Raw genomic sequence first — 14,312 nt, 5'->3', positions numbered from 1 at the left:
CTTTTGTAAAGATGCTTAATATTGGACATTTGTAGAGTCCTGAGTTTGCAGTAAACATGCCACAACATAGATGACAGGGAAACACAGACACACAGACACACAGACACACACACAGACACACACACACACACACACACACACACACACACTCTCTCTCTCTCTCTCTCTCTCTCTCTCTCTCTCTCTCTCTCTCTCTGTCTCTCTCTCTTCCACACTTTTGGCCTAAGACATTTAGTGAATGTTTCCAGTTTATGTAGCATATACTAAGCCCTCCTCTGTGCATGCTAAAGCCATGATTTGGTGTAGGGAAAAAGAATCTATTAATGGATGGTCTTTTAAACCACTAATAGCTCACAGACTTGAAGCATAGGTGGAGACGCTTGATGATTTGACCCATATATTCAGATCATTAGGTAACACAGTGTGTTTCTGTTGGTATTCCCTTTCTTATTCACTGTACCTGTTCCTCACCAGGACAGAAGGCTTTGATATTTAGGGACCTCAGACTCCCCAGGACACTGCCGATGTGCACAGTTAGGTGAAATAGAAGAAAGGAACTAATTAATCATACACTCAAATCTGATAGTGCACTTAGCAGCTTTCCTCATGAAACTGGCCTAGGAGAATCAGAAATTCAGCAGAATTATCCTGAGATCCTGGCTTCTACTATGGCCATTTTTTGTTGTTGGTGGTGGTGTTTTCCAGGAGGTTTGAGTTACTAATTTTTGTTCATGATGTTTTATGTTGATCTTATTACTGTTTCTCACTGAAATACAGGTAAAATATGTCCTTGTTTTATGCTGTTAGAATTTTGTTACTCTGTACAAAAAATAAATAAATAAAGGTCAAATGACTAAAGGGTTTTGTTGAGCCCAAACAACAATGAAATATAAATATCAAAGTAGTGAATAACATAACGCTCAGAGAAATTATATGTGCCAGCTAACACATCCAGCACAATGTAGCCTGCCATGGCTAGCCATTACTCTATTGTGTAAATATTTATGGAATGCTTAAGCACCTTGAAGGACTACTGCACAGTGTAGCATCCTGAGCAACCAGGGACTCAGTGACAGTTCACCTTGTTCACAGTGATCTTCACTCTGGGTAGCAGCTTCTGCCTCCTACACCAGCCTGTGAAGCAGAGCAACTCTGTCAGATTCTGGCTGCCATGCTCCTTCAGTCAGTCATGTGTACTCCATGTATGAATTTTATCTCCTCTGCATTAAATATAAATTGTGTAGAGATGCCCGGGTACGCTTTTTAAAGACAATATGCTTAATATTGGAGATGATCCTAAGAAATTACACATATCTCAATATGGTATTCTAATTAAAACCTAATTAGCAATTCACTGTGCTAGAACTTAGTTTTTTTTTTTTTTCAATATAGAAATAACTTCACTATGCATAGAAAATAAAGATATAGTTTTTGGAAACATTAGAATTTCAAAAATATAAGGCGGCACATGTGGAATCTGGAGGTGTTAAGAATCTTAAGTGTGGGTTTCTCCAAGCTTTAAGCTTCAGCAGTTTCATGTAATCAGCGAGCTTGCCAAACAGTATCAAAAAACTCATTTTCCTCAAGTGTTTTATTTATCTTTAATAGAACCTTCATCACCCTGGTGTTGTAAATTTGGAGTGTATGTTTGAGACGCCTGAAAGAGTGTTTGTTGTTATGGAAAAACTCCATGGAGACATGCTGGAGATGATCTTGTCAAGTGAAAAGGGCAGGTTGCCAGAACACATAACGAAGTTTTTAATTACTCAGGTAAGAAATCAATTAGAGGCAGAAAAAAAAATAGTATTCAATATCAGATGTTATCACTGTTTAGCTACAGCTCTCTAGCCTTGTTGTATGGTCTCTGCTTCTGATCCAAACTACCACTAGAAAAGATTGCAAGGGCAGAATGTATCTTCTTACTTATATTCATGTCATTCAGAGTCCAGTGTACAAAATTAGTAGCATATAAGCTGACCCACACATTAAAACCATTCTTTAAATTCTAATAATACAGTGGCTTAATCCTGGATCAATACAGATATTTAAGACAGTGTTTCTGTGCCTTGCAGTGAGTTCCTTTGTCTACATCTGTTGGCCTTCCCTTTCTTATTCACTGTACCTACTATATGATACCATTGAGGACTGTGCCACTTATTTCATTGAATTTTCTTTAGCAACCTACTATGTTAACTGTAGACTCTTTGAGTGTCTTGAACAGAAAGAACCTTGACTGTCATTCTGGGGTTTCTCTTGGCCTTTCAAATTCATGTGGCAGTTCATTTCAGTAGTCTCTTGAAATTAGCTATATATCTTGAAATGAATTTGTAATATCTTTAAATGAAGTTATTTTGATGATTTTCTTCTTTGTAGATACTAGTGGCTTTGCGACATCTTCATTTTAAAAACATTGTTCACTGTGACCTCAAGCCAGAAAATGTGTTGCTGGCATCGGCCGATCCTTTCCCTCAGGCAAGTACCACTCTCAGCAGCAAGCCAGCTTGACAGTCTTGCTGGGCTCCAGGCAGCCTCCCACCTCCCTTTTTTTTTTTTTTTTTTTTTTGTGCCCCTTCAGCCCTGACTTGGTTTGAAGTCTTCCCTGAGCATTTTCATTCCCTCGTTGCCTTGTGTTTCTGGATCGCTCGCTCTGTGTCGCTCACTTCTCACAGAGCTTCTCCGATGGTACTCACCTGTGCTTTCTCAGTCTATTGTTGGCCTTCTTCAGAGCAGGTGGTCCCATCCCCGTGTGGAAAGCATGACTTTGACACTGAGAATACCTCAGGAACCCAGGGATGCTTCCTGCTCTCTGAGGCAGGGACGAGGGCACGCTTCCCTTCCCTACACACAGGGGTAGAAAAAACAAAAACTGGACCTCTTTCTAGGGACCCTAAGTCTACAGTGCTTGGCCAGAGTGGGTGTCTGGCCTTGCTGTGCTAACAACTCCAGGTCCCACTTGCTGGCTCATACAAAGCTAATGTTGATAGTAATTGTGGATCCTGTGAGTCGTCTTCCTACTTAGCCCTCATTCTTCACTTAAATCTGGCACTCAGAGAAGGTCATCATTACCAATTTGCATGTTTTCCTACCTAATGGCCAGTACTCCAAACTGATTATACTTATTTTCATATTTATTTTTTTTTTATTTGGGGATAGGAAAGAAAAGGTTTACAAGATATTTTCATGAATGAGAAACCAGTTTTGTCTTGTGACATAAACTACTGTTTAAAAAAAAAAAATAGAAAGTAGCCTTTCCTCTACCGGGGCAATTGTTATTGTCTGTATAAGTCTTTCTGAATACCTCTGGCAGAGCTGAGGTAATGAAAACTCAAACTCACTGTCTCAGCAAATTCTTACTGACAACAGGTGAAACTTTGTGATTTTGGTTTTGCCCGGATCATTGGAGAGAAGTCTTTCCGGAGGTCAGTGGTGGGTACCCCAGCCTACCTGGCACCTGAGGTTCTGAGGAACAAGGGCTATAATCGCTCTCTAGACATGTGGTCTGTTGGGGTCATCATCTACGTGAGCCTCAGTGGCACCTTCCCTTTTAATGAAGATGAAGACATCCACGATCAGATCCAGAATGCAGCCTTCATGTACCCACCCAATCCTTGGAAGGAGATTTCTCATGAAGGTAATTCTTTCCCTTCAGAAGTGGCATTGGCTTCCCTCTTCAGTGCTGTGCTGTTCATTGAATTTTAATTATTTAAGTGAAAAATGCTCATTGTACTCACTGGAATGGAAGCAAAAATAGTTTAAAGTGGATCGAGAAGTAACAAAATTCCAAATCCAAGGTGTCATTTGATGAAATGTGCGGTTATCAGTAAAGAGACTGCAAAGTTTATACTAAAAGGTAAGTGAAACAGCCAAGGAGAATTTTTCACATTGGACGTATTTGCGTTGATGTGATGGCAGTGAGCCATTACCGGGGTTTGGAATTAGGCTCTTTTGAAGTCTCACCAACACAAGTTTATGACATTGACATTTTCCTAATCATACTGTACCCATTAATATTCCAAGTATTTTCTCTCCTACTTTGCTTTGTGTAACCATGGAGAGTGAATATTTTATTTGGCCACTTCCTAGAAATATTGGGGTTTTTGCTTTTGTTCAGTATGAGAACAAACTTATATGCAATGACTCCTTTAAGATAGGATTTCTTGGCAGACTTTTATTATTTAAACTTATATTCTTTTTTATCAGTTCTTCTCTCCTCTTAAGGGAATAGACATAGTTTAAGTGTTGGGCCTGGTAGGCCAGAGGAAATAATTAGTTCAAGCTTTTGAAAGCAGTTCTTTGGTGAATATACTTGAGAGTTCATTTAATATTCTCTCTCTCTCTCTCTCTCTCTCTCTCTCTCTCTCTCTCTCGCACACACACACACACACACACACACACACACACACATTCCTGTAAAATAGGTTTTTAAACCTATATCATGAAAACTAAAGATAATGAAGTGATACCAGGTGTCAAAATCATGCTAGTCAGTGGCAGGGCCAGAACTCACAGGCAGTCTGAGCATGCTTGGTTGGCCACTAACCCTGCTTTGGTAGTTTCTGGGCAATTCATAGTCCAAATTTCATGGTAAGTGTTCAGATTTCCACCATTTAAAGATAATGACACATTCATGGATAGTCATCCCATTGATACCTGTTCATAAATGTGTTAGTACAGACATGGGAAGAGTGTAGGTAAATTGCCTGAGGCAGATGAACCCCTTAGATACTGATGATGTTAAATGACAGGGGCTATCTCTATTGGTAGAGCATTGGTGGTTATTGGTTTTTACCATTAGCAGCACCTGATAACAACCTCTACTTTTTTGTAAATTGTAGCTAGATGGATATATCTTAAAGGAATCTGGGCTACCTATAAAAGAGCTATGGTTTATATCAAAGGAACAATTAAGAATTTAGGGAAAGTCAAAAGTAAAGTATAATAATCATTCTTTTCCAGTGACCATGTCTCTTGTTAAGAAACATTGCCAGTTAGACAAGATTAGCCCTAATGCTTCATATTGCTTATGCAGTAAAATAACTTTATGTTGCCAAAATGTAAATGAAAAATCCCTAACACCAGTCAGACACTTCTCTGTTCTTATCAATGGGCACAGATATGGCTATAAAAAACAGTAGTTAAGAAATCACAATTTATACCCACAATACAGTTCAGAATAGAATGTAAAAAATGTGCTTCAAAAACATGAACAGTAGCTGGCAAAATAAGATATGAATTTGGAAGGATGGTCATTTATTTTCTTGAATCTTCAGCTAAATTTAAAATCACAGTCTCCAAATTCAGAGAATGGAGACTCACTGTGGTTTAGCCGTCAGAACTGAGTTTTCAAAAGAGATATGGAACTCACTCATCACTGAAGAATGGAAAAAATATGTAACGTTTCATTAAAGGAAATTATCTAGTGTAACTCAAAATCCGTTTGCATGTGACCAAGAAATATTTCATTTCATTTGTGTAGGCAAAGCTCAGGAGATTTCCAACCATTCAGGCCAGGCGATAACTGATACCAGCTCTGATGGAAGATAAAATTGTCCTACTTCTAAAGGACTAAGGATCAACTCAGGAATAAGTTGGCCTCTGTCCCTGGGCCTCCTTCTGGCCCATCCTTGCCGGAGAAGCTCAGGAACCGTATTCATTGTTTGCCAGGGTCTGCGTTGCAAATAATTATTTCCCTACCTCTGAATGAACTCATTCTTGAGTAAGAAAAATAAGAACCTAAATTGTGTCACAGTAACAGCTGAAGTGTTAAAAAGTCATTCTGTCTCACTGAGAGTAAATAATTCCCTGATTACAAATTTCAGCGTGACCATTAGTGAGTAATTGGAAGTGTATCAGAAATGACAGATGTACCACCAAACGGGAGCCCAGTGTGGTGAATGCAACTATAGTAGACCACTGAGGAAATCTCTTCGTATTTTAAACCATGCCACAGTTGCTGAAAATTCAGATCCTGTGATGTGAGAAGCCAGTGCTATGCTTATAGCAGCAAAAGGAGGGGTCAGCCATCTAGCATCTAAGACACAGATCAGATTGACATTCATTTGCCTTCCTTGCTTCCCAGCCTTATCTGTAACATAGAGTCATGATTTCCACCTATGTGATAAGGTAGTGTGCTGGCTAATTTCATGTCGACACAGGCTAGAGTCATCTCTGAGGCAGGAACCTTAATTGAGAAAATGTCTCCATAAGGTCTGGCTGTAGGTAAGCCTGAAAAGACCATTTTCTTAATTAGTGGTTGGTGGGGGAGGGCCCAGCTCATTGTGGGTGGTGCCATCCCTGGGCTGGTGGTCCTGGGTTCTATAAGAAAGGAGGCAGAGCAAACCGGAGGGAGCAGCCAGTAAGCAGCACCCCTCCATGACTTCTGCACCAATTCCTACCTCCAGGTTCCTGCCCTGCTTGAGTTCCTACCCTCGCTGTTTTTGATGATGAACTGTGATGTGGAACTGTGAGTGAAATAAACCCTTTCCTCCACATGTTGCTTTTGGTCATGGTGAATAGTGACCCTAACTAGGAAAGGTAGTAATGAAGAGAGAGTGAGATAAAAATCTTAGAGGCATCTGTACAAGCTAGGATAGGTCCAGCCATGCTTGTGAATTGGGAGAGTACTGCAGAACCCTGAGCTAAGCAACTGGCCTCACTGGCATGCAAAAATTGGTTGTGTAAATTTATAAACTGTATGCAAACTTCTGTTCCAAAACTCTTTATGACTTTCCTTGTTTCAATAACAGAAACTTACAGAAAGCAAATAAGATAAATCATTGAACCCCAATTAGAGAACGTAAAAAGTAAACCTTAGGTGATAGTTCCTGCCATCGCATGTGTTTCCCCCTCAAAGCTGCTTTATTTCAGGATAACTTTCTTCTCAGGTTGTCTTTTAAATTCTACCCCTGCTATCCACGCTTGCCTGCTCCTGACTGTTGTACATGGTCTCAAAATGGAAGTCAGCATATTTACATAGACAGTCTCTGAATATGATAACAGTTGTCTCTGCTCAAGTCCTAATATTCCCTTGGAGCAATCACACAGTCATCCCAGGAGCCCAACTCTGATGCTCTGATTAGCCTTGTGGATAAAGATTATTCCACTAAGAAAAGGAAAGGAAACTACAGCAGGAAAAAAAAAAAAAAAAAAGATGCTAAGCTAAAACCAAACACAAAGGCATTAACAAGTGTCAGGGAAAACAGGATTTCTATGGTGTGGGGGATGGGGGGGGGGGGGGGGAGAGGGACAGAGAGAAGTATGGTTTGGAAAAAGAGAACATTTAAGGAAAGTAACGTAACATAAACACATAACAACAAACTGAAACAGAGACATAATACTAGCTCACACTTCAGTAGAATATGCCAAGGAGCTAAGCACTCAATATTCCCACCATGCATGAATCCATACATCAGCCCCTAACCTTGAAGTAGAGACTATTACTGATTCTAATTTAAAGGTGCAGGAACACAAACATAGAGTTAAGTAACCTGTGTGAGTGTTGGCAGTTTCAAATCCCAACAGCTGTCCTAGGCTAGATGTTTCTACCCACAGCACTTCCAACCTCTTGGTAATCCTTTTCATGGATGACTTACCCTGCTGTATTCACTTTCACTGTGTTTCCACTGTTTTACCAGAGAAGCAACACAGTATTTAATCATCTCTAAAGGTACCAGGAAATAGCATCATAGTATAGTGAAGACCTGAGCTGACAGTGGTGTGTGTACAATCATTATAACTTTAGTCAAGTTACTTATTCCCTTAGATCTTGGTTTTCTATCCAGAATACAGTGATAGAAATTGCTGCCTGGGATATTGTATGAGATGAGACTGCACTAGAAATGCAGTGATTGACAGAATTGTATTAGTTTAAATACTTTTATCATATTGTGTTTTCAATCCTGTTTCCAGACTCTCTTCTTTATCCTCTGTCTGTCTGTCTACCATGTATCACCATTGCTTGTATCCATCTATCACATATGCATATTTGAGTTTTGTATGTGTATTTAACTATAGTTATCTGTAATAGCACCAGTAAATATACTCTTTAGGCCATAGCTGAAGTGAAATAACATGAAGTTAAATATAACTGAGGCTGGGGAGATGCCCCAATGGATAAAGCCCTTGTTATGCAAGTGTGAGAACTGGAGTTCTTCTTAGTGGCCTTTTAGTAATCCCAGAATTCTGAAAGCAGAAATAGGGTCTCCCAAACAAGCTGGCCAACTAGGCTATCCATATCAGTGAGTCCTTGGCCCAGATGAGAGACCCTGAATCCATGAATAAGACAGTGTATTTATCAATATATGCACAACAGCACATGTGTACAAAGGAGGCTCCTTAGAGTGAATCATGATGATAAACAACTGTACAGAGGACATACCTCCCAACATGAAGAGTGTTCACCATGTTAGCACATTCTAAAGCATGCTGCGTGGTGCTGTATTTCATCTCATCACTTTTCTTAGCTGGATAGTCATTGTCATTACCCATTGTGTCCATCACTACCAATGGCAATTAGACATGGTCTCACTATCCCCTCCAGCTTTAGCTCAGTCCAGCTGATGGTGAGGGCTACGCATATCCACCCTGTTACTTTAAGCCCTGTCTTGGAGGGACCAGTACTTGTGAACCATCTTTTAATGATCACTTGATTTGATAAATTTATTTCATCATATAGAAAGGGAAGTTCACTGTCACCTAAATAACGTTTGATGTCGAGGTGAAACTACAGACAGTTGTGTGTCTCTCCTTTCATTGCGTTCTTAAAATTTCCCAACAGAGAAGACACAGACTTCTCTGTGCTTGTTGCATCTGGTACATCATTGGAATAATCCCTGATACTACTAAGACTGTCAGAAAACTGTGAGACTCAGCCCATAATTCAAGAGATGGTACTCTGGTTGATGAACTTTAAAAAAAAAAGAGAGAGAGAGAAATAGGAAAACTGGCAATTAGTCAAAAGAGGAATATTTGTAAGACCTGAGAGTCTAATAGTTTCGCCAGTGAGTTTTTCCGATAATTGATCATTTGTAAGCCTTTCATGGTCTTGCTCTAGGTGGTCTGTAGACTTTCAACTTTGGCATGGGAACAGTGAGTGGAACTAGATTAAAATGAGGATGTCTCTTCATCTCTGTTCATTGGCTTCTGCTTGAAATGTAAGAAGTTCAAAATTAACCTCTCAAAACCTCACCTCTACCAAGGATGCAGGAAAAAGTAATGAGGTTCTCTATGATCAAAGTATACAACCCACACACATGCTGATGCCATAACAAAGCCCATTACATTATGCAAAAAAAAAAAAATTAAAGATGGTTGTTTCATAGTAATAAACAGATAAAGGATTCCAAGATAAAAATAAAAGGAGTCAATGTTTCATGGTTTCATTTAAGAACAAAGCTGCTGCCATGCAGTTAATATCCCCAGAAACAGCTGGCAGATAGAACTCCTTTGAAATACTGAATGGACTTCCTGATGTTCAAATGAAGAAAAGTTACAACATCCATCTGTTGTTCCTAGGATCTTTTCAAAGCCACATAATTTCTGTCAGGTATTTACCATGTTCAGAATATCATGTATATTTTAGTCCATATCAACTTGCAAAGACTATGAAAAGAAGAGAAAGCACCAGGGTAGGATGTTTCTTCAAAAGGAAAAATACATAAAATCTAAGGCAATACAAAAATATGTGCAGGGAAGTGAAGCTGACACATGAGACATGATTTTAAGTAGTTTGGGTGATGTGGAGTAAAGGAATCACCATCACCATAGCTTATGTTATCCTTGGCGTGGGCACCCATATAGAGACCTGGAGTGGTGAGCAGCAGTCTAGTTGGGCAGTGGGTTATTACCCTGAGTTTATCAACTAACAATAAATGTATATAAATTATTCACTATTGATATTCATCTATGACTGTAGATAACCTTTAAACTAAGCGTGCCTTAATTATAGTTATGCAAAAGAATGTGAATAATGGAACTTCTGTGTCAATGAAACTAGGTGACAGGAGGTGCCTGAGGCCCAACTTCAGAGTCTATGAGATCCTGCTTCTGCACATGTGTGTAATGACGTACATGGGTGTGTCATTTAATATACAGTTTAATCAAGAATAAAGATTAGGGCTGGTGACACTGGTCAGGGGTAAAGGCACTTACCATCAAACCAATCAAACAGAACTCAGTCACCAGGACTACATGACAGAGAGAAAGGAGTCCTGTCGGTTGTCCTCAGACCTTCACTTATGCTCTGTGGTACCTGCCCACACACTCACACATATACAACACACACACGCACACACACACACACACACACACACACACACACACACACACTCACATGTGCTTACACACCCTCACATACTAAATAAATGTAATAAAAAGAGAATTCAGAATAAATGTTTAGTGTGATGTCAATATACTTACATATTATAGAACATCTCTGTGTGTTTTAGTATTTGCCTGCCCCAGAATTAGTGCCAGGCATGTTCTAAATTACAAAAATGGCCAGTACAAGTAACTGAATATGTAAATTAATTGGGAGGAAAACAATCATGTCAAGAAAGCTGACATGATAGGAGCCTTTTGTGTGGATGCTTTCCCCGAGACAGGGTTAAGCTAGGTAGCTCCTGGTGCCTTAGTACCCTATGTGCACCCTGGTCTCGAACTCTCAGCAATCCTCCTGCATCGACCTCCTGAGTTTTGAGATTATTGGCACCTGCCACCAGATCCAGCTGATTCATCACCTTTAATGGAGGGGATCACCTTTATAAAACAGGTTGTTCTGGAAATATCTGTGGTAGAGAATCAGGTTCACTTGAATTGATAAGCATGCAAACTAGTACTTTATAAAGTATAATAAAAATGTAACAACAGTATAAAATACCTCTAACAGTTTCTGAAGACTCAATCTGCTCTTTTGAACTTATACCATGCACCAGAGTATAAATAGCACTGGCTTAGAGTGAGAGAAACATGAATACAGTCAAAGTTTGGGGGGCTGGAAAGATATCTTAGCTCTGAAGAGCACTAGCTGGTCTTGCAAAGAGCCTGGCTTTGGTTCCTAAAACCCATGTAGTAACTCACTAAGTTATGCAATTCCACCTCCAGCGATTTCATTCTGGCCTCGAGGCACTAGGCACACGTATGATGGTCATACATATATGCCTGCAAAACACTTATACATGTAAAATAATAAATAAGTAAACCTTTAAAATAGTAGCAATGCTTCTGGTATTTAGACATTTTTAGGAAATCAGTAGAAAAGTATGTAAAAATAGGTGTTTTCTAAGCAGTGAGAAGAGGGGATTTTATTTTATCAACTTTCCTTACAGACCTCAATCTTTTTGTAGGTGCATATGATGACTTTTAAGAATAAATCAAAGCCCAAAATAAGCAAACAAAATTTCATGGAACAAAATAAGGGATGGGAAGCCAGAAGGTAGTCCTGTATATCTTTAATCCCAGCACTTGGGAAGCAGAGGCAAGCAGATTTCTATGAGTTTGAGGCCAGCCTGGTCTATAGAACTAGTTCCAGGATAGCCAGGGCTCTACAAAGAAACCCTGAGTCAAAAAACAAAAACTAAAACAAAAAAATAAGGATTGAGAAAAAATTGAGGACTGTATTTTTTGTTGGGGGGAGTATAAATATAATTCTACCACAAATGGTCTAAAAGTTATCAAAAAATTAAGTAAACTACATATAATATTTGAAGACAAATATCATTCACTACTAAGTTCTGGGGTTGCATTTTCTTCTCTGTAACACCCATCATGACAGTGTGAGGAGGCAGATAAGACAGAAACTGTCACAAATCCAAGTCTGCCATGTCCACACAAAGGAGAATTTCCAAAGATGATGTCACTGGAATTCTCTTTTCCCATATCCCTTCATTTGCATGGAATCATAGTATGGGTTATGTGGTCCCTTTACATGTATGACTTGATTGTACAGCATTTGCTTTCACCAGAGTTGTTCTTAGAAGGAGAAAAGTGACCCAGATAACCAAACACAGAGGGTTTCGAGGCTGGTGAAGTGAGACACAATTTGCTTCAGTGTAAGTTGCCTCATTAAGTGAATAAGGACATCCCTGCAGTGATGAATTTGAAAGCGTTTGTTAGAGTAACTGCATTGCCATCATCAGGTTGATGTGTTCAATTAGAGATGTGCATTAAATTTGAGGGAGGTCGGTAATGGGCAGTGAAGAAATTACTTTTTTTTTTCCTTCTGAGTTTTGATATTCCCTTATATACCATTAAGGAGGCAGGCAGGCAGTAATCAACACAGAGGCAGCCTGGGAAATTGTCTCCCAAGGAGCCCCTGACCCCTGCAGACAGAAGATCATTTTCTGTGTTCACAGGTGAAGTCTGAAGGAGCACCTATTCCCAGGCCACCTGCAGGGTTATTGCTGCTCAGATCCAGAGTCACATGACTACTTGGTATTATCAAGAATTCTGACCAAAGAGGAAGGCTTGACATACCACATATATACATATGAGAAAGAATATGGAAATACCCTCACACTGATCTCAAACCTTGTCATTAGTGCAACGTTAATTAATTATCAAATTGTAATGATTTGATAACAAGAGACTTCTTTCACTAGTGAGCCCTAACAGCATCAACAGTGATATTTATGCCTCTTTTTTCCTCAGATGAGCATGGATCTAATTTATCCTCTTAGTTGAGCTCAATTCTCAGCTGTACAGTATATAATATATGGTACCCTATAGTAGCTAGTCCTGTAAGATACCGCTAAATGTATCCAGACATTCACGTTTTATTTTAAAGTAGTTTTTGCCATTCCAGCTTGATAGGTTCAAATAAAATTGGCTGTAAGTGTGTTTTTCCCCAGAAATTGGAAAATACAGCCAGTACAAATACAAAGAAAAGCTAAATAAAAGCCAAGCACCATCACCACATGGTATGTTTTCAAAACCCGTCAATGTTCCAGAATGCTAAGCACTTTAGAAGTGCTCTGCCATGAAACAGAACCAGCTGTAGGTCCTCGCTTCACAACATATTGTTCAAAACAACAACAACAAAAAAAAGTAAGCTCGATGAATGTAAGCTTTGGTTAGATAAGACCCAGAAATCCACTGGTCTGAGAAACAAAAGAATGGCAATTGTCATCTTAATAATTAAACTGTGTTGTAACAGTTTATGAGGCTTGCAGATCCAGTGAGCCTGCTGAATATTAATGAATAGATTGATTTGTCAACATATTAACACCACTGTCAGATATAACAGCACACAGGAGAGGTGCTGAGACCAGCCAGAGAACTGCTTCAGAATGCTGACCGGGTGCCAGGATTGCAATCATGATCGATAAAGTGAAGTGAAATATGTGGGTTAGAACCTCCATGGTGGGTTAACATTTTAAATGATTACATTTTAAAATTCTGGAACTATGTTTAATTTTTAGAGGAGCCTTTCTTTGTTTTCATTAAAAGGGGATTTGACAATCGTGAGCCTGTGGTATAAGATGATTTAAAAAAATGTCCACCAATTGAGTGAGTTTTATATGTTTTTTTAAAATATATAAATACTTCCTATCCAGTGAAATAATATGGGAAAGCCTGGACCACCAAGAAAGAATTCATTTTTCAGGAAGGCAAGTTCAATATGACTAGCATGATTTTCTCTGATAAATGGCAATTTGTGAAAATGGTCGAAACTTTTATCAGGACAGTTGCTATTACAAATCTTCAAAGTTGGTTGTTTATTTGTTCCCCCAATATTAAAATAGTTGTATAATACTTGAATTAAAATAGAATTTTTTCTTCTGAAGTTATAACATAGTTGAACTGAAATATGACTTTTCATGTATTGGAGATGTCTGAGTAAAGGGTCAAGAGTGGATAAATGTTTATATTTGCTTCCATCCACAATAACAAAAGGGAATACTACAAAATACAGGGTATAAGCAAATTAAGTAATAATTTAAGAAAAATTTAAAAAATTATCTAGCATTTTATTGCCCTAGACTGTAGCTAGAGTTTTCCTGCCTGGCCCAGTCAGGACAAATCTCTCTTACCCGCCAGTCCCACAGTCGCTCAGACCCAACCAAGAAAGCACACAGAAACTTACATTGTTTAGAAACTGTATGGCCGTGGCAGGCTTCTTGTTATCTGCTTCTTCTATCTTAAATTAACCCATTTCTGTTAGTCTATACTTTGCCACATGGCTTGTGGCTTACCAGTGTCTTTACATGTTGCTTCTCATGGTGGTGGCTGGCGGTGTCTCTCCCCAGTCTTCTACTTCCCAGAATTCTCTACTCTCTTGTCCCGCCTATACTTCCTGCCTGGCCACTGGCCAATCA

The 14,312-nt window shown here is 39.1% G+C and overlaps 1 protein-coding gene across 3 annotated transcripts in view; it reads left to right on the top strand.

Moving 5' to 3' along the window:
• Prkd1 (protein kinase D1) overlaps nt 1-14,312 on the top strand; it is a 325,536-nt gene that overhangs the window by 299,240 nt on the left and 11,984 nt on the right. For all 3 annotated transcript variants that reach the window (XM_036206037.1, XM_036206036.1, XM_036206038.1), the window contains 3 exons: nt 1,609-1,770; nt 2,374-2,472; nt 3,364-3,631. In XM_036206037.1, the coding sequence (XP_036061930.1) occupies nt 1,609-1,770; nt 2,374-2,472; nt 3,364-3,631 (529 nt within the window). The remainder of the gene's footprint in view (nt 1-1,608; nt 1,771-2,373; nt 2,473-3,363; nt 3,632-14,312) is intronic.

Source organism: Onychomys torridus, chromosome 14 (genome assembly GCF_903995425.1).
Source record: "Onychomys torridus chromosome 14, mOncTor1.1, whole genome shotgun sequence".
Classification (NCBI taxonomy): domain Eukaryota; kingdom Metazoa; phylum Chordata; class Mammalia; order Rodentia; family Cricetidae; genus Onychomys; species Onychomys torridus.
The sequence above is the reverse complement of the archived record's forward strand: the minus strand, read 5'-3'. Positions and strand labels throughout refer to the sequence as shown.